Genomic DNA, 26,401 nt, shown 5'->3' with positions numbered 1-26,401 from the left:
AGTTGGCCATGGTTTGTCTTTTATAAATTTTTTTACCAAGATAATGAATCATAAAGGTGGCTTTTAAGAACGTGTTCACGTGATTATGTGTATTATTTCGTTCCTCTATTTTTTTTGTTCGTGTTCCTTGACTTGAGAGTTGGGGGGTCTCATGGCGATGGATCGTTCTCGTTGGAGAAACTTTGCTCTTGCTTGAGATCTTTTCCCATATACACTAGACAAATAAAAGGGAGACCCAAATTCTGAACAAAACAATGCAGAACGTAGATAAACAAATCCAACAACAAAACCACCCATCGATCCTGAGTTTGGAGTCGAGCTCACCGAGGTTCGGTTGGAAAAGAGAGAGAGGATGAGGCCTCACTTTGCAGCGGAAAAGAAGCAAAAAGAGAAAGCTCTAATTTATCACAAAATCAAACTGGAGAATCGCTTTCGAGGCGCTTCGCATCCAAGGGGCTTCGGTCCTTCTCCGACCTCTTCACGTTCACTTGCTGGTGGTGAACGACTCCTCCTTCTCTGGCGTTGGTGTTAAGGTGGTTTTGTTTGTTCTAGCAAAAAAAATGGTGTTTTCTTTGTTTATGTTCAAACAATTTCTTCTTCTTTTTTTTGTCTGTGTCCTGGTAAAGTCGAAGAAAAAGGACGAGGAGAGGGAGGGATGTTGTTTTGGTTATTTTTAATAAATAAATTTGATTAGTAGATGAAACATAAGGGCATTTTAATAACTTCCCTCACTTCCCTCAACACGTGATGAGCACGTGACTATTTTTGGTCTATTTTGACGATAATATTAACATAAGGACTAAAAAAAATTGAGGTCTAAGCTTAAGAGGTGAAACGGAAGTTTTCAAAATTTTGGGAGCTACGGTTGTTAAAATTACCGTAGTTTAGGAGGCAAAAATGTCATTAATTTTAATAATAAGTGTGAGTGCAAAAACTAAATGAACATACAAAATTATAAAAGTTCACCACAAATTTTGCTTATGTCATCATCATCTTGTATGGCTTACAGATGTGTGTTTTATCATGTAAAAAACAAATTACAAGTGTTTGAAGTGTAAAAATGATCGACCCTTATTTCATTGTTCGAATGGTATGAGGCTGAAGATTCGAAGTGAATATTCTGCAGTCGTGGGATGACAAAATTCTTATTCTCGTAGTTTAACTGTTTGTGAAGCAATCATCCATTCTCTAGTCGCAAAGTAACTATTTTTTTAATTAGTTTATGGTGTAACCGGCCGTTGTTAATATGTTTATAAGATAATCTCATATTATATATATTTCTTATAATTTGTATTTATATATTTTCAAAATAATTAGTTAAGAATTATATGACGTAAGACTAAATATATATATATATAACATATATATATATAAAGAAAGGGAAAATAGCCGCAAAAATCACTAAGCTCTTACACTGGATACAATTTATTCCTCATTCTTTTTTTCGCCGGGTAAAATCACAAAACTCTATTTGAAGTTGCGCCGTTACTCCTTTTGACGTTTACTTTTTTACGGAACTCCACGTCAAAATCGTGGTTAATTCGAGTAACCATCTATTTATTGAGCCATTTATTGAGAAAATTTAATTCACCAACAACTTATTTATTTTTATCAACCATTTTGAATAGGCAAATAAAATCATAGTTCTTCTTTGAATCCTTGAAGCCCCAAATATCGACTTCTTCTTCCTCTTCAAATGGGGAGTTTGAAATCTTGATATTCACAACCATTGAAGATACGTGCAATTGCGGCATTCTTTTAGGTGAGTGGGCATCGTGGAGCAACACGAACCCTAGAAGGAGGTTCTACATTTGCATCAAGAAAAGGGTAAGCTCTTGTATCTTGCAATTTTTTATTCGCTGGTTCATGACTGTAATTTATTATATCAGGAAAAGAGTGGGCGCAAGTTTTTTCGCTGGAAAGACCTTGAAATGTGCGATAGGTCGAAGCAGATTATTCATGGCTTGATCAGGAAGAAGAACATGTTAGAATGCGAGATTGTTGCACTTCGAAGTCGGATTTTGAAGCTTCAATTGGCTCTGTTTGTATTTTTCCTCAGTGTGGGAGTGGGTTTTTTTTTTTTTTTTTTTTTTTTTTTTTAATGTTATGAGGTTATATGGGTTCAATTGGCTCTATTTGTATTAGTCATTGTAAAGCAACTCTATTTTATTTGGTATATACATTGAAATGGAGTTTGTTTGTTAGTAACAGAAATGCGCAATATGTAATGTTTGTTCTGTGATGATGCTATGAAGAATGCAATGACAACTATTTTGTGCTTTATGGTATGTTATGTTGTGGATATGAAGAATCATTGATTGTGTACACAAAAGAATATATATATATATATATATATATATATATATATATATTGATTCATAACTTACACAAAAGAGTATATTACACATCTCATAACTCACACATTTTTCTACTTAGTTGTTCCAAAAAGATTGAGCTTACACATCTTCTAAATTACACAAAATACTTCTGAATTGCACATCTATTCCAAAATACACATCTCCAAAACAGGTACTAATATCTAAGGCCAAAACAACATTTCCTTAGAGTTAATATGAGATGAAGAACCATTGTCCTTCGATTTATATTGATGTTTTTTCCTTATTTTCCCTTTTTAATTGTCTCGGGTGCTGGGTTAGACTTGGCAGGTTTGCCTTTTTTTTTCTTTGCTCTCATCTATCAACAAGCATAAAAGACGAGTATTACACACAGAGTAAATACATACAGAGTCTACAATAATTAAATTAGACAAAGTTTAGTGGTTTTTGTCGCCATTTTGCAAAAAAGAAGGGGAGCGGATTAAGTCGTTATACCAGCAAACACATCTATGTTGTTTATATGGATGTTAAAATAGTGGTCTTGACCCATAACAATATTTTACAAATTTATAGTACATTAGAGCATCTCCAACGCATCTACATTTTCTATCTCTATTTTACATCTTTGCAACAATGAATAGTATTTTTCAACTCCAATCCATCTCTTTTTACATTTTGTTAAGGCGTCATTTTTTTATGCCGGAAAATGACCCCCCCCCCCCCCCCCCCCCCCCCCCCCCCCCCCTTAAAGCAAAAAGGCGTATGACATTAATCCCGAAGCACAAAGCAACGACTTGAGATCGTCCGAGCACTTGCTTGCCCTAGCCCGGTCGGGGCCGAGTCCCACCCGGCTGGGCACTTGTTTGCCTTAGCCCGGCCGATATCGAGTCCCATCCGATGGAGCACTTGATTGCCCTAGCCCGGCCGAGGTCGGGTCCCTCTCGGTGGGGCACCACCTACAATGCCCCAGCTTGGCTAAGGTCGTGCCTCACTCGGCTAAGACGCCCCTTCTCGACTCCAACAGGTCAAGCGTTGCTTCCCACGGCCATAATGGCCCTTAACCCCCAAAATCCCATTTTCACTTGATTTTCTCCCAAAATGGGTCTGACAACCCACTCAACGCACCCCTAACTCTAAAAATCCCCTTCTTTCACCTCAAGGAGAGAATCATCACATCATACTAAAACTCAACACAATTTTTCACTCAACCACACTATTCTCTCTTTTTACTTCTCTCCCACTACATCAAGAACACCATCTTCTTTCTTCTCTCTTCTCTCTCATCACATCAAGAACACCATTATTATTTCTTCTCTCCCATCACATCAAGAACACCATCTTTTTCCCCTTTCCACCATCACATCAAACACTTCTCCACCTTTTCCACAAATCTCCATCTTTTATTACACATCTCCATCTCTCACATCCATAACCACAAGAACCCATTTCCCATCACTTTTCACTCAAGAACACCATGAACAAAATCAAAGGAGTTGCATTTCCATTCATTTCTCTCTAGAATTGGAGGGAAATCACCCTTCTTACCATTTTCTCACATATTTATTCTTATAAACATTTTGGCTTCACAAATACCTCATTATCAATCCTCTCTAGGTGATTTGGAGCTTGTTGACACATTATTCTCAAGCGCCTTACCATAGAAAAGAGGAACATCCCATTACTTTGTTATATCTCTTTGTTTGAGTTAGGTGAATGACACTACAAGGAGCCTAACTCTCCCTCGCAAGGAGACAAGGCCATTCAGAAGTTCGGATCAAGACGAGATCGGCACCCTTAAAGCTCCTTGAAGATCGTGGTATCATTATCGGGTCCCTCACCATAACCCACGGTCTTCTCGCGACCAAACGAACCGTCCTAAGACTCCACCACCCCAACGATCGATACTTTTCAAAGAACCTAGATAATCGTTGCCATTATCGCGTCCCGACCCCATAGCGACATCCTTCTTGGGATTTTTTTAAAGAAAACATCTAAGGTTCCACCACCCTCGCGATTGACCATTTTCAAAGAACCTTGAGAATCGTTGCCATTATTGGATTCCAAACCCATAGTGACGTTCTCCTTGGAACCAAGAAAAGACAATCGGCGACCTCTCACGACGTACTTGATCGGACTCCTCCGTGATACGTACGTCGCAAATGTTGTGCAAAACACCGCATGCCTTAACACATCTTCTTTAAAGAATATCCCAAGTATATTCTCTCCCATTGTAGTTTTTATATTTTAGTTTTAACCCATTATTATTTTTAAGTATTACAAATTTGCCAAAGAAAATTTATGTCGTTCATATTAATCCAAATACATATATATTATTAATAATATGTCCAAAAATACAAAATATGATAATTTATTGATTGATAACAAAATACATAAATTAAAACATTACATTTCATATTAAATTAATAAATAACAACACACCGCAACATATTTATTGAAACAAATTAAAAAATTTAGACTCATTAATTTGAATATTGTGATATCTATTGTATTAATTTTCATTAATTTTTATTTTACAGGTATAAGTTGTATTTGAATTAATTTTTTTTTTTTTTTTTTTTTTAGAATACATGAATTTAAAAATCAACCGAAAATGAACAATAATATAACAATTATTTCGAGAAGATACCAATTGCAATACAATAAAGAGTGTAATTAGTGATGAATCCGAATCCGACAAAGAATCAAAGCTGGCATAAAGAGTGAAAAAGGATAAATTTGCCCTAAGAGGACACGTGGCGGGCGGTCAGACTACCTGTACTTAATGTCATATCATACATCGTCCTCACCGAATCCCACTCCCTCCTTTCTTCTTCTTCCTCATTTCTTTCTCTCTTCACTTCATTGTTCATTCATACAAAATCATTTTCACACGTGCTCATTTCCCTTTCCACGCCGGGAAAACCTCTCTCTCTACACTTTCTCTCTCCAAACCTCATATTTTAATTGAACTTAAAAAAATAGACATACTTTTTTATTTTCTTCTTTTTAATTTGGGACCCTAAGATTTCGAATGAGCAGAAGAAACGTAAAACGTCTCTTCTTCGCTTAACGGACGATGGGAGTTGTGACGTCATCAATGGCGGCGAAGTTCGCGTTCTTCCCGCCGAGTCCGCCGTCGTACGGTCTCGAGACTGTTCCACCGGAGGCGGCGGCGCACGGCGGAGCGGTGAGGATGACCGGCGTGGCGGCGAAGGAGAACGTCGATTTCCTGAGGATAAGGACGAAGAGAGGGAACGAGGTCGTCGCGGTATTCGTGCGAAACTCGTCGGCGTCGCTAACGCTTCTCTTCTCCCATGGCAACGCCACCGATCTCGGTCAGATGTTCGGGCCCTTCGTCGGTCTCAGCGATCATCTACGAGTCAACGTTCTAGGGTTTGTCCTTTTTCTTCGCTGATTTAGAAATCTGTTGTCTCTGTCCGTGTCTTTGATTCAGTGACTGACTGTGCTAAGTGAATTAACTATTAGTTATTTTTATTTTATTTTATTTTCTGCAGTTATGATTATTCGGGGTACGGACAGTCTTCTGGGAAGGTACGTGATTTGGATTTGAAATTTTAAATAATGAGGATAGTGAAGTAAGGAAATTTATTCATTTTTAGTTTTATCATTTAGTTGGTTCTTTTTTTTTGCTGGCTTTGAAGGTTAAAACGATTGAGAATCATCTATTTTATAGATCAGGTGTTCTATTTTCTTACCCATTTGGACTGTTGATTTTCCCCTTTATGACCGAGGATTTGTAAACGATGACAAGACTGATTCACTAGTAGTACTGTGATCAGTTTATTCTAGGACTAAGATGAGGACTAATTCATGGAATTAGGTAAAATAAAAATCAAGTTTATTTTAGGTCCAAGGATTAAGCTCGTATAAATCAGGGTTTTTTTTTTTTTTTTTCCATAACCATTCGGACTATTGATTTTTCTTTTCCCGTCAAGACTGATTCACTAGTGATTGGACTCTGTCAGTTTATTCTAGGCTAACTCACGACAGTATAAAAAATAAAAATAAAAAGTTAAAAGTTTTCGAGTTTTTTTTTTCATGGACAGCCGAGCGAACAGAACACTTATGCAGACATTGAAGCAGTGTATAGATGCCTCGTGGATAGATACGGCGTGAAAGAGGAGGACGTGATATTGTACGGACAGTCGGTCGGTTCGGGACCCACTTTGGATTTGGCTGCGAGGCTGCCCAAATTGAGGGCCGTTGTTCTCCACAGCCCTATCTTGTCGGGTCTCCGAGTCATGTATCCCGTGAAACGCACATACTGGTTCGATATCTATAAGGTGAAAGGGGTGTCATTTTTATCTTTTCTTTTCTCTCTGCTTTCTTTGTACTGATTGTTGTTTCTTTTTGTTTGTTTGATTGAACGCAGAACATTGACAAAATATCCTTTGTTAATTGCCCGGTTCTTGTGATCCATGTGAGTACTTGCTTTCGAAGCCTTTTTTACACCTGGTTTTTTTTTTCTTCTCTAATTAGTCTCTTGATAATCATTCTATGTTTTTGTGTGGAGTGTGACGATTTGTTTAAGAGGATTGAATTGATGACTAGAGCAAATCGGCAAATCTCGACCAAGATGACTAATTTAACTTTCCTAACTCTATTTAAGAGTCTTAACAACAATATCATACAATGATCTGTGTGCCCATTGTCAAGTGAACAAAAAGGGGTTTGAATCTTTTTGCATTGTTAAGAATCTTTTTCTTTTCATCACATCTATGTGCTTACCTGTAAAACAGTTGGCACCAGAACTAATGTGTACAGATAGATCATGCCATGAGTGGCCTACTTTTTCACAAGCAAGCTTATTATTTTTTTTTAGGGGACCGATGACGATGTGGTTGACTGGTCCCACGGGAAGCAACTTTGGGAACGCTGCAAGGAAAAGTATGAGCCGTTGTGGGTCAAAGGAGGGAAACACTGCGACTTGGAGCTTTACCCTCAGTTCATAAAGCACCTCAAGAAGTTCATATCGGCCATCGAGAAATCCTCGAGCCTCAAAAACGGCTCGGGGAGATTCTTCGCGGAGCAAACGGAGAATCCCCGGATAAGCTCCGATTTCAGAGAGAAGTCCCGGTCCAGCACGGACCGTCGAGACAAGTGTTTGCCGAGCGTTGACCAGAAGGCCAGAGTCAGCTCTGACAGGAGTTTGCCGTGCATTGACCAGAAGGCCAGAGTCAGCTCCGACAGGAGTTTGCCGTGCATTGACCAGAAGGCCAGAGTCAGCTCCGACAGGCGCGTTGACCAGAAGGCCAGAGTCAGCACGGAGCGGCCAGCGGGAGAGAAGTCGAGAACGAGCACGGATAAGAGAGAGCAGCGGTCGCGGAGGAGCGTTGACCGGTCAAATAGCTCGGATCACCCGGAGAAAGCAAGGAACAGCATTGACCGGTAAGTGACAATACCAACCTTTGCCTTGTACTTTGTTTTGTTTATTGGTTTCGTACCTCGAGTAACATTCAACTTTTTCGATGCCAAATTTGTCTGCAAACTATTGATTTGATTGCATTTTAGTCCTCTACAACGCGAGGAACCTAAAATATAAATGCCAACTTACATAACTTGTTAATTCTTTAAAATTGACTAATTCAATTATAATTAATCATAAAACTTTTCTTTTGAACAACAATATAATTTTTTTTTTTTTTTTTGCGTCAGTGTTATTGTAAAATACTAAATAGAAGTTTAAAATTTGGATTGTTAGAGCAAACTTGTGTTTTAATAATATTTTTCGAAGTTATTTAGAGTTAGATTTCGTTACAAAAGTTGGATAATTTATATGAAAAAATATTAGGATGCTACAAAATCAATAGTTTGACGACTATTTTACTCTTAAAACTAGTTTAAAGACGAAATACCACATGCATAATAATTCAGGAACCATTGCGCTAAAATTTTGTTTTTTGGGCCAGATTTGGAGATATAGTAAGATCGGTGGGATTATGCAACATTGACTGTTTCAAGCCAACTGCTACGGCGAGTTGAAGAGGACGACAAGAGTTCTGTGTCGCGGTTTAGTTTGTAATTTATTTTTTATTTTATTGGGTTTTGGGTGATTGGTTATTGGGGTGTGATGGGAAAAATGTCATACAAGAAGGTAAAGAAAAAAAAATATTGACATTTATTTATCAGGGAAAATTGTGTATTTTTCAATTTGGCCTCTTTTAGAACTTTTACTTTATAACACTGTTTTTTTGTCTCCTTCATTCGCTTTTCTAATGTGCATAAAATAAATTTATTTATTTAGCTATTTATAATTATTATTAGTATTATTGTGAATTTTTTTGTTTTGATGAATTTTTATTAATACTAAACATACAAAATTGCATAAGAGACAATAAATAATAAAAGTTGTAAGTAGTTTTCTAGGTTCAAAATATGGACGATATATCTCTTGATATATCGTCAAGGAAAATGGGAAGTTTGGGATAAAAATTAGGGAAAATGGTGGCAATAATACTTAATATTTTGTCAAAATACTATTTATATGTTCAATGTTTTTTTTCTTTGGTAAAAATACCACATGTTACGTTATAGTAGTTCCGTTACTACTCGGAACGTTAAGTGAAGAATGAACGGCCAAGTTTGAAAAAGTAATATTTCTGTTTGATTTTGTATTTTGTTTTCGATTATTTGTAAATCAAATTAATAAATAAGGAGAATCGTTATCAATATTTCTTCTTCTTCTTCATCATCTCTTCCTTGTCTTCTTCTTCTTCTTCTTCTTCGAAATCATAGATCTCGTACTCGTCGTCGGAGCTGTGAAACCTAGGACGAGCAGAGGAAAAAGACTGCGACTTTCTCATCCCGGTGCGGCGACTAGAAGAACCATGGAAGAAAGAGAAAGCTTTTCTCTCTTTCTGTTTTTCCTCGTACCGGAAAAAACTACGTTCTCTCTCTTTTCTTCTGCCGCCTTCGATGTCGTTGTCCAAGCAAAGTGGGTTCATGCGCGATCCACATGGCATTTCGACGCTGCGTTCTTCCGCCGCAGACCACGAAGAATCGAAGAAGAAGAAGAATCGATATTGATATTTAAGAAATTGAAGAAGAAGATAAGTTTTGGGGATTTAGGGATTTCGCGAACAAAGGCTATTCAATATTGATATTTACTTTACATGTTTAGTTTAAATGTTTACTTTAGTTATTTTTATTAAAAAAAATATTTTATCGATATTTTAATTCATCAAATAGGTAAATTCATGCCACGTGAATTTCCGTCTATCACTTAACGATCTGAGTAGTATCGGAACCACTATAACGTAACATGTAGTATTTTTGCCAAATAAAAAAAAAGTTGAGTATATAAATAGTATTTTGACCAAATATTGAGTGTTTTTGCCACCATTTCCCCTAAAAATTACTATAACCGTTTAAATATTGTTTTTATTCCTCAAATATCGATATTTATAGAAAATTATTATAACAGCCAAAATAGAAAAAATATTCTTGAAATAACGATTTTTATAACTCTAAACAGACCCACAATTTATACTTGAGTTTTTTGGCCGATGAATGCCCATTTTTGCTTCTGAAAATTCATAGAGCCACATAGGTTTATGTGGAGTGATTTCTTTCGATTTTTTAATTTCACAATAAGATTAACTTTATTTGTTAGCTAAATAACATCAAAGATGTTTTATTTTTTATTTTTATTTTTGCATTCCCTTGTTTCAAGTTAAAATCAAGTGGTTCAAAATTCAAATAAATGTTATATATTCATTCATTACCTATATATAAAAATATATATAGATATGTTTTATATATATATATATATATATATTTAAAATATAATTGTTATATGTATCATTAATTGATATATACATAATATCTATTTATTATAAGATTTTTGTCGATATATCCGTCGGTGGTCGATATATCATCGATAGTCGGTATAAAAATTGTTATAAGATACCCGTCGATACTCGATATATCAGTAAAATCAAAACTTCGGTATCGTTATCGGTATCGATATTTTAATTCTTGGTTTGAACTTCTAATTTTATACTCAGATATAATTTAAAATGAAAATATATGATGTAATTTTTTTTTTGTTTTTGGGAAAGGAATGAGGTAAATTAAATACTAGGTAGACATCACACATTATTTTCTCATATTATTGAACATTTGTGACCCAAATTTTTTTTTTTATTTGTAGAGGAGCTAATGTAGACAAAAACATTTATTTATTTTTTGCTTCAAAGTAGATAAGGTGATCAGTCCACGTCACACGTACTAGTAGCTACCAAGCGTTTATTCAACTATCTTTATTAGCGTACATGTCCCAAAAACTTTTGTTAATTACAAAAACCACCCCACTCCGACACAGAGCATACAAAGGTTTTAAGGAGGTTTTTAGATGACGATATCCTTTTCTCACAGCCATACTTCTTTTCTCTTTCCGATTTCTCTCTCTATATCTATCTGTATATGTATCGCGGTATAACCGAAAGTTTCTTCTTCTTCTTCGTCTTTATCGTGAAACCACAGCATCGTCGTTGACTCATTCTTGACTTGATGTCCATCGCCAACTCTTCTTCACCTCTATGCTCCGCAGATTTCGGATTTTTCAACAGAGAAACCCTAATTTTCGGCGGAAATCCGTCGCCGAAGTTTTCCGCGGAGAGGATTCCCAATGTAAAGTGCAGAAACTCGGCGAGGCAGGCGCTTTGCAGAGCTCGCGTGACGGGACGTGGTTTCGCCGGCGAGCTGGCGAAGCCGACGACGCCGTTCCTCGAGGTCGGAGATGAGCCTTGTCCGGCGAGGCTCGCCGGAGCATACTCGGCTGTGGCTGAGGCGGTGACGGCCGTGGAGGAAGAGGTTGAGAGTGTGAGGAGTTTTCCGGAGGAAGGAGAGTCTCCGGTTGATAGAGCGGCGGGGGTTGGGGGCCGGGGAGCGGTCAGGAAGGAGCGAGTCCTTCGGAAGAGGCAGGTGAGGATCGAGACGGAGGCGTGGGAAATGGCGGCCATGGAGTACAAGGAGCTTGTGTCGGACATGTGCAAGAAGAGCCTGGCTCCGAATCTGCCGTACATGAAGTCTCTGTTCCTCGGGTGGTTCGAGCCTTTGAGGGACGCCATAAAGAAGGAGCAAGAGAGGCTGCGCAAGAGCAAGACCTCGGCTCTGTATCCCTTCTTCGACCACCTTCCCGCGGATATGATGGCCGTCATCACCATGCATAAGTTTGTGGGCCTTCTCATGTTGAAGGACGATCACGGCGTCGCCCGCGTCGTCTCTGCCTCCATCGCCGTCGGAGACGCCATTGAACAGGAGGTTACTATCTTCCCCTTCCTTTTTATTCCATTTTTATATATATTTTTTGTCACTGCGTTTCAACCTCATAATGTATTGCTACCCTTGATCAAACCAGGTCAAAATACAAAAGCTATTGGGAAAATCGAAGAAGAAGAATGGCAAGAGTACGGAAAATGAAGGAGATGTTGATGATAAGGTAGGAGAGAAGTTGAAGAAAAGGGTCGCCGATCTGATGAAACACCAAAAACTGCGGACCGTGAGGAAGATAGCGAATGAACAGGATGGTTCGAAATCATGGGGCCAAATCGCGAGGGCTAAGGTTTGGGGGAGCCATTAGCTATGCTTGCTAAAGATCATAGCTCAATTACTGGTTTATATGTGTTGTGTTCTAAGGAGTCTTTCCTTTTTCCCGTCGTATCTTTCAGGTTGGGAGTCGTTTGATTGAGTTGTTTATTCAAACAGCTTATATACAATCTCCTTCACCTTCAGCTGATCAAGTGGTTGATTATCCACCTGATGTACGGCCAGCATTTGTGCACGCAACTAAGAGTCTAGCGAACGACTCAAGGTAAGATCAATCGTCTGTTCTTCATTGTATTGGGTCATACTCAGTAATGGATTTGTTATTTATCTCTTCCAACAGTAAAACTGGAAAAAGACTTGGTATAATTCGGTGCGACCCTCTTATTCTGCAAGGCCTTGAGAGAAGTGTAAGGACACATCCGTTACATGCGGTTGCTTTGAGTAGTTGTAGTCTAGTGTCATTACTTACTTTCCATATACTTCTAGTTCTTCATTTCGTCTCTCACATATGATATTTGATGGGTTTTTTTTTTTTTTTCAAACAGGCAAGCCACATGGTGATTCCTTACATGCCTATGTTGGTACCCCCAGTTAAGTGGGAAGGGTATGGTTATTTTTTTTTTTTTTTTTTTCTGTGCTCTACCAGCATCTGTTATTGTTTGGTCAAGACCTGGAGTGTATTCGAAAGATTACGCTATGGGATCTATGGAAATCTAAACTTTAAAAAAATTTAGATGGATAGGAGTTAAGTGTGGCAAAATTTTGCAATAAAATTGGATGAAGAATTCTTTCAGTACTTTCAACTGGGTAAGATGTATAAAGGTGAATTTTGCAATATTTAAGCAATACAATCCACGAGCTTGGAATGCATGGTGGTGCATATTAAAAGGAACATACCTAGCATAGTGAAGTGTCATCATATATTGTACAATAAGCATTTTCCAACTAGAAATTGAATTGGAATCGAGAAGCATGCTGTCAGTTTCATCATTTAAACATCTATTGTAAAAAAGAAAGTGACTTAAAGTTTTTCAGCCGTTACAACCCCAAGGGGTTGGTCTAGTGGTAATGGAAATTATTGGGACTTTGTACGTCCCCGGTTCGATTCCCCCTGGACGCAACAATTGGAGCCACTGTGTGGTCTCCCGGTTGATAATGCCAGGGCCTCGTCGATTTTAGTTGGGTTAACCCGGACATCACAGTTATCAAAAAAAGTTTTCAGCCGTTACTTTGCAAGGCATACAACTCATGATTTTTTCGGATTGTGCCATCAAAATTTGTATGCTGACATAAGCATATTTTTTCAGCTATGACAAAGGTGGGCACTTTTTCCTTCCATCCTATGTCATGCGTACGCACGGGGTGAAACCACAACGTGAAGCTATCAAAAGGGTCCCTAAAAATCAACTGAAGCAAGTTTTTGAGGTTAAAATCCTATTAGTAATCTCATTTTTCTCATTATTAGTGAAATCAGTCTTAATCTTTTTTTTTCTTTTTTTTTTTTTGGCTAGCAAAATCAGTGTAATATCTTGTACTTCTTACTTGCAGGCTCTGGATTGTCTTGGGAATACCAAATGGAGGGTTAATAAGAAAGTTCTTGCTGTGGTAGAGAGAATTTGGTCTAGTGGAGGCTCTCTAGCTAATATGGTTGACTGCTCTGACGTGAGTTTTCTGTCTCTTTAATGGTCAAATATATCTGAAAATAGCCCCAAAGGTGTGTTAACTCTGCCTTTGACTGAGGTTTCAAATTTGAATCTCAACATATTCTAATTCTTTTCCTTTCGACCTTAGTGTTAAAGCTCGTAAAGGTCACACGTTTTATTGATAATGGAATAATTCTGCCTTCGGAATTTGGTGTCGGAGCATATGGAACAAAATAAATTAAAACAAAAACGCGAGTTATCTGAATGAAGATTGTTCAACTTTCCTTCTTGCAGGTTCCTTTGCCAGAAAAGCCAGACACTGAGGATGAAATATTAATAAAGAAATGGAAACGAGAAGTTTGGTCTGCCAGAAAAGAAAATAAAGAGAGATATTCACTTATGTGTGACATAGAGCTTAAACTTGCAGTAAGGACTCTTTCGGGCTTAACTTCAATTTACTAAAAAGGAATTGAAAACATGTACATTTTTAACATGGACTAGGTAGCAAGGAAAATGAAGGATGAAGATGGTTTTTACTACCCGCACAATGTTGATTTCCGTGGCCGTGCGTATCCAATGCACCCACATCTAAATCATCTCGGCTCCGATCTTTGCCGGGGGATTTTGGAGTTTGGTGAAGGACGGCCCCTGGGAAAATCAGGGCTCAATTGGCTGAAAATACACCTGGCCAATTTATACGCTGCTGGTGGTGTGGATAAGTTATCTCACAAAGGCCGAGTAGCTTTTGTTGAGAGTCATTTGGATGAAATATTCGATTCTGCAGATAGGCCATTAGATGGAAGACGTTGGTGGTTGAATGCAGAAGAACCATTTCAGTGCTTGAGCGCTTGCATTAATCTCACCGATGCTCTGAGAAACGCATCTCCTGAGACATTTATTTCACATATTCATATACATCAGGTAAATTTTCTATGTAGCTCGTGAGTAGGTCTTCTTCTCTTGAGCTTTCTTACTTTTACATACTATGTTTGATTCTAGTTCTACCTTCTAGGAGATATAAATTCACTACAAGAGTTCTAGGGTAAAAGATTAGGCCTAGACTTTTGTGATACAGATGCTTTTATTGGCAAGATATACCAACGAAAGCATCTGAATCACAATTAGGATTTATTTCTTTAAGTCAGTTTGGTTTATTTATTGTTTTAAGTATTTAGGGCGTTTTTATTTTTCATGAGTTTTAGGGGTCATTTATTTTATTTTCTGTTGAGGTTTTATTTTCTGTCAAGTAGTAAGAGTTTTTTTTTATTAAGAAAAAAAAAAGCCCGTTGAGAAAAAGCCCGGTTGTAATTTGATGACCTACCTATAAATAGGTCTCTTTTTATTAATGAAAAATGATCTTTCAACCAAAATCAACTTAGTCTCTCTCAGAGGAGGAGAGATTAGGTTTGGGAAAGACTAGCTCTTTTTAATTACGAATTTCACCTTAATCACGGCTCCCGTTACGAGATCTCAGACCCGGGCTGTATCAATTTTGGTATCAGAGCCGAATCTCGAAATAGGGGAACCAATGGAGGAATTCATGGCAGAAATCAAGAAAATCATGGCTGAGCAAGCCACGTCTCTAGCAGCGGTCGCAGCAAACCAAAACACGACGACCGAAACCCTAAACTCCGTACAGAACGAAATCCAGACGCAGTCTCTTCGTCTGGACGAATTAAGGACCCAAGTGTCGGGATCTGCTCCGCGAAAAGTAGGAGATGGCGAACCAAAAGAGGAGTCTCGCAGGGCAGACCACGGAAAAGCTGAAGAGGAGTCACGAATCTCACCAGAAAACTCAGATCGCAACGACTATCCGGACGAGGGCGATGACTTCAATGTCGCGTTTCAATCGGGAAGTCGTGGAGCAGGATTGAACGGACGTGCGGCGGGGCAGTTCGTGACGCGTGGAGGAATAGGGTTCCGAGACAACCCACAGGTCGAACCACCAGCGGGGTTTCGAGGCAGCGCCAACCGTGACAGATTGCAAACAAGCGGCGGCGTCGGACTACGAGGTGGCGGCTATGGTCAGAACGGAGGTGTCGGCACAAACACCAGCGGGTGGAGGGACGCGCGGAATCTGGGAAAGAGGGAGATGAACCAGCCCAAACAGCCCCACTACCCTCGATTCAATGATTACGAAGCGATGTACGATAATGATGGTCGATACGATGACCCGACGTACGAATTCACTGAAGTTAAGCGCAACCACGGGTACCATGATCAACGGCAAGGCGAATCCAGGCCGGGCCGCCTCGACTTCCCGACCTACGATGGGCTTAGCGATCCCACTGAGTGGCTACAGAAGGCTGAGGATTTCTTTGAAGATCAAGGAACGGCCAATGAACGAAAAGTTCGACAAGCTAGCTTCTGTCTAACGGGCCCAGCGGCTGGATGGTTTCGCACGTTTCGCCGACTATCGTCTCGTCCAATCACATGGGCCGAGTTTGCAGAAAGGTGTGTGTACCGCTTCGGTCCGCCGTCTAGCATCAACCCATTAGGGGAGCTCACGTTCCTTCGACAAACGGGGACGGTGGACGAATATTGCATCAAGTTCGAGGCTTGCCTTGGCCGTACAACGAAGGTGACAGAAGAGTCTGCCATCTGGCACTTCTGCGCAGGACTTTCTGATACCATCCGGCGAGAGGTGGAGTACCACAAGCCAGAATCGGTTTACGTGGCTATGAATTTGGCTCGTACGACCGAACTGAAGCTCCCTGACGAGAAGGGTAATCGAACGTTTGGAGGATTTCCAGCACCGGGAAACCGCGCATCAAGCCAATCAGGGTTCTCTCGTGGAAGAGAACTCACAGGCGGACGCTCAACCGAGCCACGAGCTGCAGGTCAACGACCAGCCATGAAAAAATTGACATACCAAGAGATGAACGACCGCCGCGCAAAAGGTCTCTGTTTTAATTGCGATGAAGCATTCGCACCTGGCCACCACTGCAAGACTTTGTTCTGCATCGTCATGCGAAGCGAAGACGATAATGACGGAAGCGATGAGGACGAGGACCACCATGAGCCATCTCTCAACGCTATACGAGGACTTCACAGCAACGAAACCGAAGAAGACAACCCGAGGCTCTCCCTTAACGCCATACGAGGGCACAATGCAGACGAAACCTTCCAAGTTCGAATCCTTCTAGCCGGAGAAGTGGTCTGGGCACTGTTGGACTCAGGAAGCACGCACAACTTTGTGCGTGAGGAAGTAGCTTCACGCTTGTCCCTACCTGTCCTCACTCGACGCAGGGCCTGTGTCGCGCTGCCCGACGGCGGAACGATGGCGAGCAGCGGCGTTTGCAAGGACCTCCATCTCAAGGTGCAAGGTACCGAGTTCCAAGCCGATATGAATGTCATACCATTGACCGGGTATGATGTGGTGCTTGGAATACGGTGGCTTAACAGACTCGGGCGCATTATGTGGGACTTCCCAGCCGGAGAGATGGAGTTCAAATTAAATGGAACTCCCGTGATCTGGTATGCGGAAAGTCCGAGCGAGCCAGCGCACCTCAATGCCATAGGCGCCAACCGCAGCCCCGAGACCGACTTAGCAAGACTCCTCGAGGAATTCGAAGACGTGTTCGCCACACCAACAGGGCTGCCACCTCCGCGCTCGTGCGACCACCGAATCCGACTTTTGACGGGCACAGATCCAGTGGCTGTTCGACCATACCGCTACCCGCACCTCCAGAAAGACGAGATCGAGCGACAGTGCACCGACATGCTGGCCAACGGGATCATCCGCGAGAGTCGCTCGCCGTTCTCATCACCGGTTCTTCTTGTCAAGAAAGCCGATAACTCGTGGCGGTTCTGCGTGGACTATCGAGAGTTGAATTCCAAGACCGTGAAGGATAAGTTTCCTATCCCGGTGGTCGATGAGCTTCTCGACGAACTCCATGGCGCAACCTACTTCACCAAACTCGATCTGACTTCCGGGTACCATCAGATACGCATGGCGCCAAGCGACATCGACAAAACTGCTTTTCGGACTCATCATGGGCATTACGAGTTTCTTGTCATGCCATTCGGGTTATCCAATGCCCCTTCGACATTCCAGAGTCTCATGAATATAGTGTTTAAGGAACACCTGCGGAGGTTTGTCCTTGTTTTCTTTGACGATATTCTAATCTATAGTCAGTCGTGGGCGATTCATGTGCAACATATCCGAACCGTTTTGTCCCTTCTTCGGATGCACCGCCTATATCTAAAGCGCTCCAAGTGTTCGTTCGGTCAGCTCCAAGTCGCCTACCTCGGGCACGTCATCCAGCACTCGGGCGTGGCAGTCGACCAAAGCAAGATCTCCGCAATCAAAGAATGGCCACAACCTCGCACAACGCGCGCATTGAGGGGTTTTTTAGGTCTCTCGGGATATTACCGAAAGTTTATAAAGAACTATGGTATCATCTCGACGCCACTAACAAGCCTACTTCGCCGCAATAGCTTCGTGTGGGACGACAAGGCGACGGAGGCCTTCGAAGCCCTCAAGAAGGCCCTGTCTGAATCACCGGTGCTTGCCTTGCCCGACTTCGACTCCGAATTCGTCATCGAATGCGATGCCTCGGGTAGTGGTATTGGCGCAGTCCTACAACAACAGGGTCACCCGATTGCATTCTTCAGTCGAAAGCTAGCTGATCGGCATCACAAGCTTGCTGCCTATGAGCGAGAGTTGATCGGACTCGCGAAAGCTGTCTCCCATTGGCGACCCTACCTATGGGGACGGCGATTTCTTATACGAACCGATCACTTCAGTTTGAAGTTCTTACTGGAACAACGACTCAGCACCTCTCCTCAACAACACTGGATTAGCAAGCTTTTGGGTTTTGATTTTGGGGTTGAATATCGAGCCGGAGTCCTTAACCGCGCAGCTGATGCTCTATCTCGCCGTGAAGAAGAGGACACGACAGAGGAAGTAGCCTTGTTTGCCATGTCTCGAGCGCGCGTCGGAATCTTTGATGACCTCCGGCGTGAAATCGAAGCGGTGGAGGTCTTACGCGACCAACGGGACAGCATCATTCGCGGCGAAGAGGGCAGCGACTGGACGGTTGGTGACGGCATCATCTTGTTTCGGGGTCGGGCTTACCTAGCGGCTGATTCACCGTTAGTTGCACGTGTCGTCTCGGGGTTCCATAATTTGGCTCACGAGGGTTCCCAGAAGACTATGGAACGCATTCGGCGGGATTTCTATTGGAAAGGGTGGAAGAAGACTATTCGTGATTTCATCGGGCAGTGCCAAGTTTGCCAACAGTACAAGTGGGAGACGATAAAGCCCGCGGGACTGCAACAACCCCTGCCAATTCCAACATCTATTTGGGCCGATGTCTCGATGGACTTCGTCGAGGCACTCCCGAAGTCGGCGGGTAAGACGGTCATATTGGTCGTCGTCGATCGACTCTCGAAGTACGCTCACTTCCTCCCCTTGAGTCATCCGTATACGGCTGCATCGGTGGCACATGCATTCTTCTCCGACATTGTGCGCCTACATGGTCTTCCCGAGACGATAGTCACGGATCGTGACCCCGTATTTCGCAGTGCTTTTTGGCGTGAGCTGCTCCGTTTATCGGGGGCCGTGCTGGCCTATTCCACAGCGTTCCACCCACAGACAGACGGCCAGACGGAAGTGGTGAACCGGACGCTCGAGATATATTTACGCTGCGTCACTGGAGACAAGCCGAAGAAATGGCTCACGTGGCTTCCATGGGTCGAGTACTGCTACAATACATCGTATCATACAGCTCTGCAGGCCACGCCGTTTCGTTTGGTGTATGGGCGCGAACCACCACGGCTTCTAGACTACACGGCAAGAGCGTCGACGGTAGATGCTGTGGATCGCAGCTTGACCGAGAGGACTGAATTTCTCCAGGAGACCCGAGCTCGTTTGGCGCAGGCGCAGAAACGCATGAAGGACCACTATGATGGTAGTCATCGGTTGGTCACATTTGAAGTCGGGGATTATGTGTGGCTCAAGCTCCAACCGTATCGCCAACTAACAGTGGCACGACATGCGTTGAACAAATTGTCTCCGAGGTTCTACGGGCCGTTCGAGATACTTGGGAGAATCGGCGAGGTTGCGTATCGCCTTCAACTACCAGAAGGGAGTCGAATCCACAACGTATTCCACGTGTCGTTATTGAAGCCGCACAAGGGTCCACTTCCGGAGACAGCCACGGAGCTTCCTTCAATCCATGAGGGTCGAACGCTGTTGAAGCCGCATGCAGTGATCCGGAGCCGCTTAAATAGGGGTCAGCGGGAGTTACTCGTCCAGTGGCATGCAAATGCGCCAGAATCGGCAACATGGGAAGGGTTCGAGAAGTTTGCCGAGGCGTATCCGGACTACGAGCTTGAGGACAAGCTCGTTGTGCAGGAGGGGAGTAATGATACAGATGCTTTTATTGGCAAGATATACCAACGAAAGCATCTGAATCACAATTAGGATTTATTTCTTTAAGTCAGTTTGGTTTATTTATTGTTTTAAGTATTTAGGGCGTTTTTATTTTTCATGAGTTTTAGGGGTCATTTATTTTATTTTCTGTTGAGGTTTTATTTTCTGTCAAGTAGTAAGAGTTTTTTTTTATTAAGAAAAAAAAAAGCCCGTTGAGAAAAAGCCCGGTTGTAATTTGATGACCTACCTATAAATAGGTCTCTTTTTATTAATGAAAAATGATCTTTCAACCAAAATCAACTTAGTCTCTCTCAGAGGAGGAGAGATTAGGTTTGGGAAAGACTAGCTCTTTTTAATTACGAATTTCACCTTAATCACGGCTCCCGTTACGAGATCTCAGACCCGGGCTGTATCATTTTGTAACGGGCTCAATTTGTAATACGATCCTAACGACCTGAAACAACTGAAGGCTTCTGCCTCCCTTTAATACAAATTTCGGTTTCTTTTATAATAAATAAAAAAAATTAAAGAACTCTGCAGTACAGTCCATAGTGTCGTTCATGTACTCCCGTTTAAAATCATGTTTCAGTTTCTTTGGTTTTTGTCGGACTGTCTAAATCTGAAAGCTCAAAGAAATTGTTTGTATTGTTCCCGTACTACTTATTTGCAATCCTTTTCTATTATGTTTGATCCTTGTTGTATTTTATCTAGGATGGCTCTTGTAATGGCTTACAACACTACGCTGCCCTTGGAAGAGACAAGGTAACCTACGTCTAGACAGTAAACTACTGCATTCTCGCGGTACGATAAAATTAAAATGTGGTAGAGTATCACAAGGCTTTAACCGCTTGGCTGCCATAAGATTTCAGCTTTTGAGCCCTTGTGTTCTTCATGCATATTTCATATGCTCATTCGTTTTATTCACTTTGAGCTTATTGACCCTTCCGTTGCTTATATGAGATTTAAGACACTTCTCCCAATGGAAATAAGCAGCATGGATAAAATATCATTTTTGTTAAAAAAAAAAAAATTACAAAATTCAAAAGTTACAGTCGAAAAATCCGTTGAACATTTAGACATCGGCATTTCGAAAACAAATCTCTGAGAATACGTCGCTATTGTCAAATATGTATCTAAATTTGCGTGGGGTTGTTTTTCTACATTTTGGGAAGCAGTGTCGTCAACTGTCGATGGAATCTTTGTAGCTGAAAATGGCCTAAAATTTCAAATATTTACTTATATTTTTTTATCTGAAATATTTTCATTCAGTTGGGGGCAACCGCCGTCAATCTGGTGGCTAGTGACAAACCGACAGATGTTTACTCTGGAATAGCTGGGAGGTAAGCTAATTAATGAATCAGGAAAATGGTTGCATTAAGCCACAGAAAACGTCTTAATCACATCAGCTTCTCTGATGATAACGTAAGGTTGGAGTACTTCATTCATACTTCGATTGCAGGGTACTGGAAATGATGCGTAGAGATGCGCAAGAGGATCCTGAAGATAATCCCGACGCATTGCAAGCAAGATTATTACTTGATCAGGTTGTTCAAACTACTAAAAAGTTTTTCTATGAACCGACTTTGACTATTCAAAGTAAAAATATTTTTGTATGGACCATAAAATGCAAAATGCCTTGACACGAATTGTTCTGAAAACGCCAGTCAGATATCACGATATTGATTCTTCGCGCTTATTTGTATAAATGGTCTAGGTTGACAGGAAGCTAGTGAAGCAGACTGTGATGACCTCAGTATATGGTGTCACTTACATTGGTGCTAGGGATCAAATTATGAAGAGATTAAAGGAGCGAGGTGACATTGTAGATGAGCAAGAGCTCTTTTCATGTTCTTGCTATGCAACAAAGGTAAGAGATGGTTCGTGCCCGTCGTCTCGTTTAACATGTTACATGTTTGATATTTTACCGGTAATGATGTGCCAATGCACATGTACTTCAAAAAGTTGTTCTGTTTCCTAAGGGTATTTGCTGAAGTTCTTGCTTGGGTCCTTGACCCAAAAAGAATTATTTATTAATAAGTTTGCACTTCTTCTAATTATCTTCATTTATTTTCTTATGGGATTTTCTTATGTCGATAGATCACGTTAGCTGCTTTAGGAGAGATGTTTGAATCTGCGCGTGGTATCATGACCTGGCTTGGGGAGTGTGCAAAAGTTTGTTCCTATTTCTCATTCTGTGTGTGTATAATTGAGAAATGAAGTGTGCAAAAGTTTGACATGCTTTCCTTTTGTGTGTGTAATGTGATCGTGAATCACCAATCTTCGAATGCACAGATAATTTCAGCTCAGAATGAGGCAGTGAGATGGACAACTCCTCTAGGGATCCCTGTTGTACAACCGTACCGTAAATCGACAACGCATTTTGTGAGTTTTTGAAAATCATCTATTATTATCGCTGTGTTTATTGCACTCTTAGAAATCATCTAGTTGTATCGATCGATGAAACTCTGTTTTTCCTTTTGATCCATTTGTCAGGTCAAAACTTCCCTTCAGATTTTATCAGTACGGCGAGAAACAGACAAGGTATCTTATCTTATGTTGGCTGTTTTAAGTGTTTTTTTTTTTCCTTCTTATATGATTATCTATAATCATTGTTCTACGAAGTTAAATTATTTATAAATACTTGCCCCCTCAATTATTATCATTGCAAAGTTTCCTGAACCAGTCACCAACCTTCTATTACTTGCTCCTTTTCTTTTAAATTGGTTTTCAATCATTTGTTTCTGTCTAAAGCTGTCGATTGACAATTGTACGCAGATTTTCAATATAATTGACCCAAAAGTCTCTGAAAAATTATTTTGGCATGATATAGGTCCTGGCTCGGAGGCAGAGAACAGCTTTTCCCCCAAATTTTGTTCACTCCTTAGACGGCTCTCATATGATGATGACTGCCATAGCCTGCAGAAAAGCAGGCATTGCATTTGCAGGTTGGTTCTTCTCAGCATCCTCTTTTTCTTTTTCTTTTCGCATTTTTTTTTTCAGATTCCGCTTCTAATTTCCACTTCTCTGGTGTGTCATATTCAGGAGTTCATGATTCGTACTGGACGCACGCATGTGACGTAGACGAAATGAGCAAGATTCTCCGAGAGAAGTTTGTTGAATTATACGAGACCCCAATACTAGAGCAAGTACTGTATCTTCTCCTCCTTCGAGTTTTACAGTGTGTTTATATATACAAATGAAATCATTTCCCGTTAGAATTGTTTTATCGATCTAGTTGATTATGTTCTTGTTGTTCAGTTATCGGAGAGCTTTCGACAATCATTCCCGGAACTGAGTTTCCCTCCACTGCCCGAGCGGGGTGATTTTGACGTAAAGAATGTTTTAGAGTCGTCGTATTTCTTTAACTAGTGGGAGATATGTCTTCACTCATTTTTGAGGTCACAAGTTAAAATAGAGAACCAATAAAAACCCATTTAATTGGACTAGGCATATCTCCAAGGCTGATAGAAGGCCAGCCAAAAGGTATGATATCCATTCACTCCTTACTTTTTGTGCCCATCTGAGTATGATATTTCATTAGATCATCTTGCAAGTTCGTTTTACAGTCTCTTTCTTTTCTTGACTCTCAATCTGATTAGCTGTTTTCTTTGTGTTAGTGACGGGGCAGAGAAACTAACTACTGATGATATGTTGTATCGAACCAGTCTGGTATGAAAAGCTCCGAAACCAGTCGACTTTGCTTCGTGCTTTCAGAAATGTCTGTATAGTATTAGCTCTCAATGGTTCGCTATATGATTCGATTACTGTGTATACGTAAGTACGCCAATTCATCCATGTTTTGTTTTTAGTTTTTTGTTTTTATATATGTATATGCAAATAGATCGCTCGAGTAACTGGGAAAAAAAGGCTCGTGTTGCTATACAGAGATAAATGGATGGAATTCAACTGTAAGAACCACTGTGCATCTCAATTTTTGGACTCGTAAATGAAAAAATGTCTTCCCATTTAGGTCCGAGTTTGTCATAGTTGTGTTTAATTTTTTTCCCCGCCTCCAAACTTCACCTCCTCTCTCTTGGAACATTTTATTTGTCTAATTTCTGATCAGATACAAACTTATTGTACTTCGAATATTCAGACAGGAACATGCGTTTCTGATGTTCAGAACTCCTGTAGAGTTTGAAATAATAATTTAAAAAAAAAAAAAAAAAAACCTGTACAATGTAACTTTTTCTCGTAGGTTTGGGAATTAACTTTGCCTTGGTAAAAATCCCATGGTTTATATATAATTACATAGAGGAAATGGCGGGATAAAACCCAATATTTTTTAATTAAGTGAATGAGGTCTACAATGAGCAAGCTGTTGGGGATGATGTTTCTAATGAAGTAAGGTCCGAGAGTGACCTGGCCAGCCTTTGTAGCGACGTTGAAGAGCAAGCCACGAAGAGGAGCAGGAAACAGTACAACCCAAAGCTCAAATCCATCAGATTTCAAGTTCAAACTTGATATGGAATTTCCTTGTATGAACGATTTAAGACACGTACTCGTCGAAGAGTTTATTAAGGCTGATCGAGAATTCAAATTCGTTTTCAATAACATGACCAAACTACGAACATAATGTAGGCATTGGTTGTCATGGGTCTTGTATGCTAAGCTTAAGGGTCCATCTACAAATACAATGAGAGTGAATACGTTGGTAGATACTCATGATTGTGGCATAGTATTTGACAACAAACATGTCACAAGTCGGTGGTTATCCAACATTTTCTTGACCAATTCAGACTAACTCCACACATGGAGTAGTTGCTTCAAAGAGATGGCATCATCAACAAAGCACCCCAACGTCTTTATATCTATCTTATATAGGGCGAGGAAGATGGCAGACATATCTTAGAGAAATCGGTGATTAGCCAATTTGTTGTCCACGAGGGTTATTGTAAGCAACTCATAAGTACTAACCCATGTGTTATTCAGAATTAATCGTTCAATTTGGTTTGACAGTGTGATTGAATTTTGTATTTAATTGTTGGTTACTTTGGCAGGTTCTACAACTTTGATTAAAACAACTCTTATTGATGGAGGCATGTAAAGATGGTTTCAACAAGAAATGTCGGCCATTGCTAAGATTTGATGGTTGCTTTCTCAAGGGATATTGCAAGGGTATGTTGTAGGCAACTATAGATATTGATTCAAACAACTCCCAATTTCATGTTGCTTATGTTGTAGCTGAAAAAGAGAATACTTTGAGTTGGACATGGTTTCTGCTTTTACTTCAAGAAGATCTTGGTGTCCATAACACTAGTGACTTCACCGTGAGGAGTGACAGACAAAAGGGGCTAGAGAAGGCAATGGTAGATGTTTTTTCAGGGACAGAACATGGATTTTGTGTAAGGCATATACTCTAATTTTAAGAAAGAGCATAGTAGTTTGATGTTGAAACAAAAGTTCTGGGCCTGTGCTATATCTAGGAATTTGCAAGCTTGAAGAATTTGTTTGTCTGATTTTTTTTAAGTACGATTCAATTCAAAGTGTTTGAGTAAAGCTGAATTGGGTATTTTTGGTACAACTCATACAAAGTATTTCTGGAGTTAGCTGAATTTGGTATTTTTGGACATGAAGTGAATTATGCAGAGATGTTGGCTTGTATGAAGTCTTTGAACAATCTTTAAACTTTTGAAATATGCAAAGTAGTTGAAGTTTGAGTGATATTTCCTCTTTTTCAATGCAATTACATTTCAGCCCCGCTCCAAAATGATTAGAATTTACGAAAAGAGCCCTTCAGAGTGTTGGTAATAATAATAAGAAAGAGAAACTTGATAAATGCTACACCTTAGAGCCTTTAATCACAAAACACTACACTACGTACCAAGTTTTCAAATAACCCTATACATACCCACTTGAAAAATCCAAATTACCCTTATGTGAAAAATTTCACCCAATTTGATTTTGAACATTTCGACCTCTCTCATTCTTTCTCTTCTTTCGTTGTGGTCCACTGAATTAGGGTTGAGAAATCCTCTGACGACTGCCGATTTCCATCATCATCGTAAAGTACGGTTTTCACCATCGTCTTCATGTGGTGTCGCTGAGCTCGTCATCAACCAAGGACCGCTTCCTTCATCGCCCTCACCATCGCCATCGATCACTTCTTTATCATGATATGTGTTTCATATTTCTTTATTTTTCTTATAGATTTTCTCCCAATTTCTAGAGTTTTTCAAATGTGTTGTCAAGTTTTAGAGTTTTTCAACAAATGCATTGAGCTTCCCGCAAGTTGATGCTGATTTTCGTCCAATTTTTGCTATGATTTTATTCTATAAATTATTCGCGACCAATTTTTAGATATTTCGACAAATTTACAATGATTTTGACCGATTTCCCAGTTTTTTCAACCAATTTGTGATTAAAAATTCTAGGAATTGATCGAAATTAAAAGAAAAGAGGTCGAATATATATAAGCATTTTAATATTCGTCGATTTTTTTAAAAAAATCAGTCAAAAATCTGAAAAATGCA

At 40.4% G+C, this 26,401-nt stretch overlaps 2 protein-coding genes across 2 annotated transcripts; both read left to right on the top strand.

The window, feature by feature from the left end:
• The first annotated feature begins 5,198 nt into the window (after positions 1–5,198).
• LOC149408318 (uncharacterized) lies at positions 5,199–8,593 on the top strand. The gene is made up of 6 exons (XM_089616796.1): positions 5,199–5,729; positions 5,852–5,888; positions 6,404–6,640; positions 6,730–6,777; positions 7,180–7,745; positions 8,267–8,593. The coding sequence occupies exons 1-6, from the start codon at positions 5,413–5,415 to the stop codon at positions 8,337–8,339; spliced, it is 1,278 nt and encodes a 425-aa protein (XP_089472922.1). The 5' UTR covers positions 5,199–5,412; the 3' UTR covers positions 8,340–8,593.
• A 2,111-nt stretch (positions 8,594–10,704) lies between these two features.
• Positions 10,705–23,897, top strand: LOC149408317 (DNA-directed RNA polymerase 2, chloroplastic/mitochondrial-like). The gene is made up of 20 exons (XM_089616784.1): positions 10,705–11,621; positions 11,719–11,922; positions 12,029–12,171; positions 12,247–12,313; positions 12,452–12,510; positions 13,214–13,331; positions 13,455–13,568; positions 13,844–13,975; positions 14,051–14,470; positions 20,640–20,690; positions 21,198–21,268; positions 21,388–21,472; positions 21,643–21,795; positions 22,026–22,100; positions 22,221–22,310; positions 22,422–22,469; positions 22,759–22,873; positions 22,971–23,074; positions 23,187–23,411; positions 23,546–23,897. The coding sequence occupies exons 1-19, from the start codon at positions 10,869–10,871 to the stop codon at positions 23,295–23,297; spliced, it is 2,913 nt and encodes a 970-aa protein (XP_089472910.1). The 5' UTR covers positions 10,705–10,868; the 3' UTR covers positions 23,298–23,411; positions 23,546–23,897.
• Positions 23,898–26,401: the final 2,504 nt, after the last annotated feature.

The sequence above is a fragment of the Urtica dioica genome, chromosome 1 (assembly GCF_054948205.1).
Source record: "Urtica dioica subsp. dioica isolate 48M chromosome 1, U.dioica_male_clone48M_v1_H2, whole genome shotgun sequence".
NCBI classification, from domain to species: domain Eukaryota; kingdom Viridiplantae; phylum Streptophyta; class Magnoliopsida; order Rosales; family Urticaceae; genus Urtica; species Urtica dioica.
Note: the sequence above shows the minus strand (reverse complement) of the source record. Positions and strands in the feature narration are given on the sequence as shown.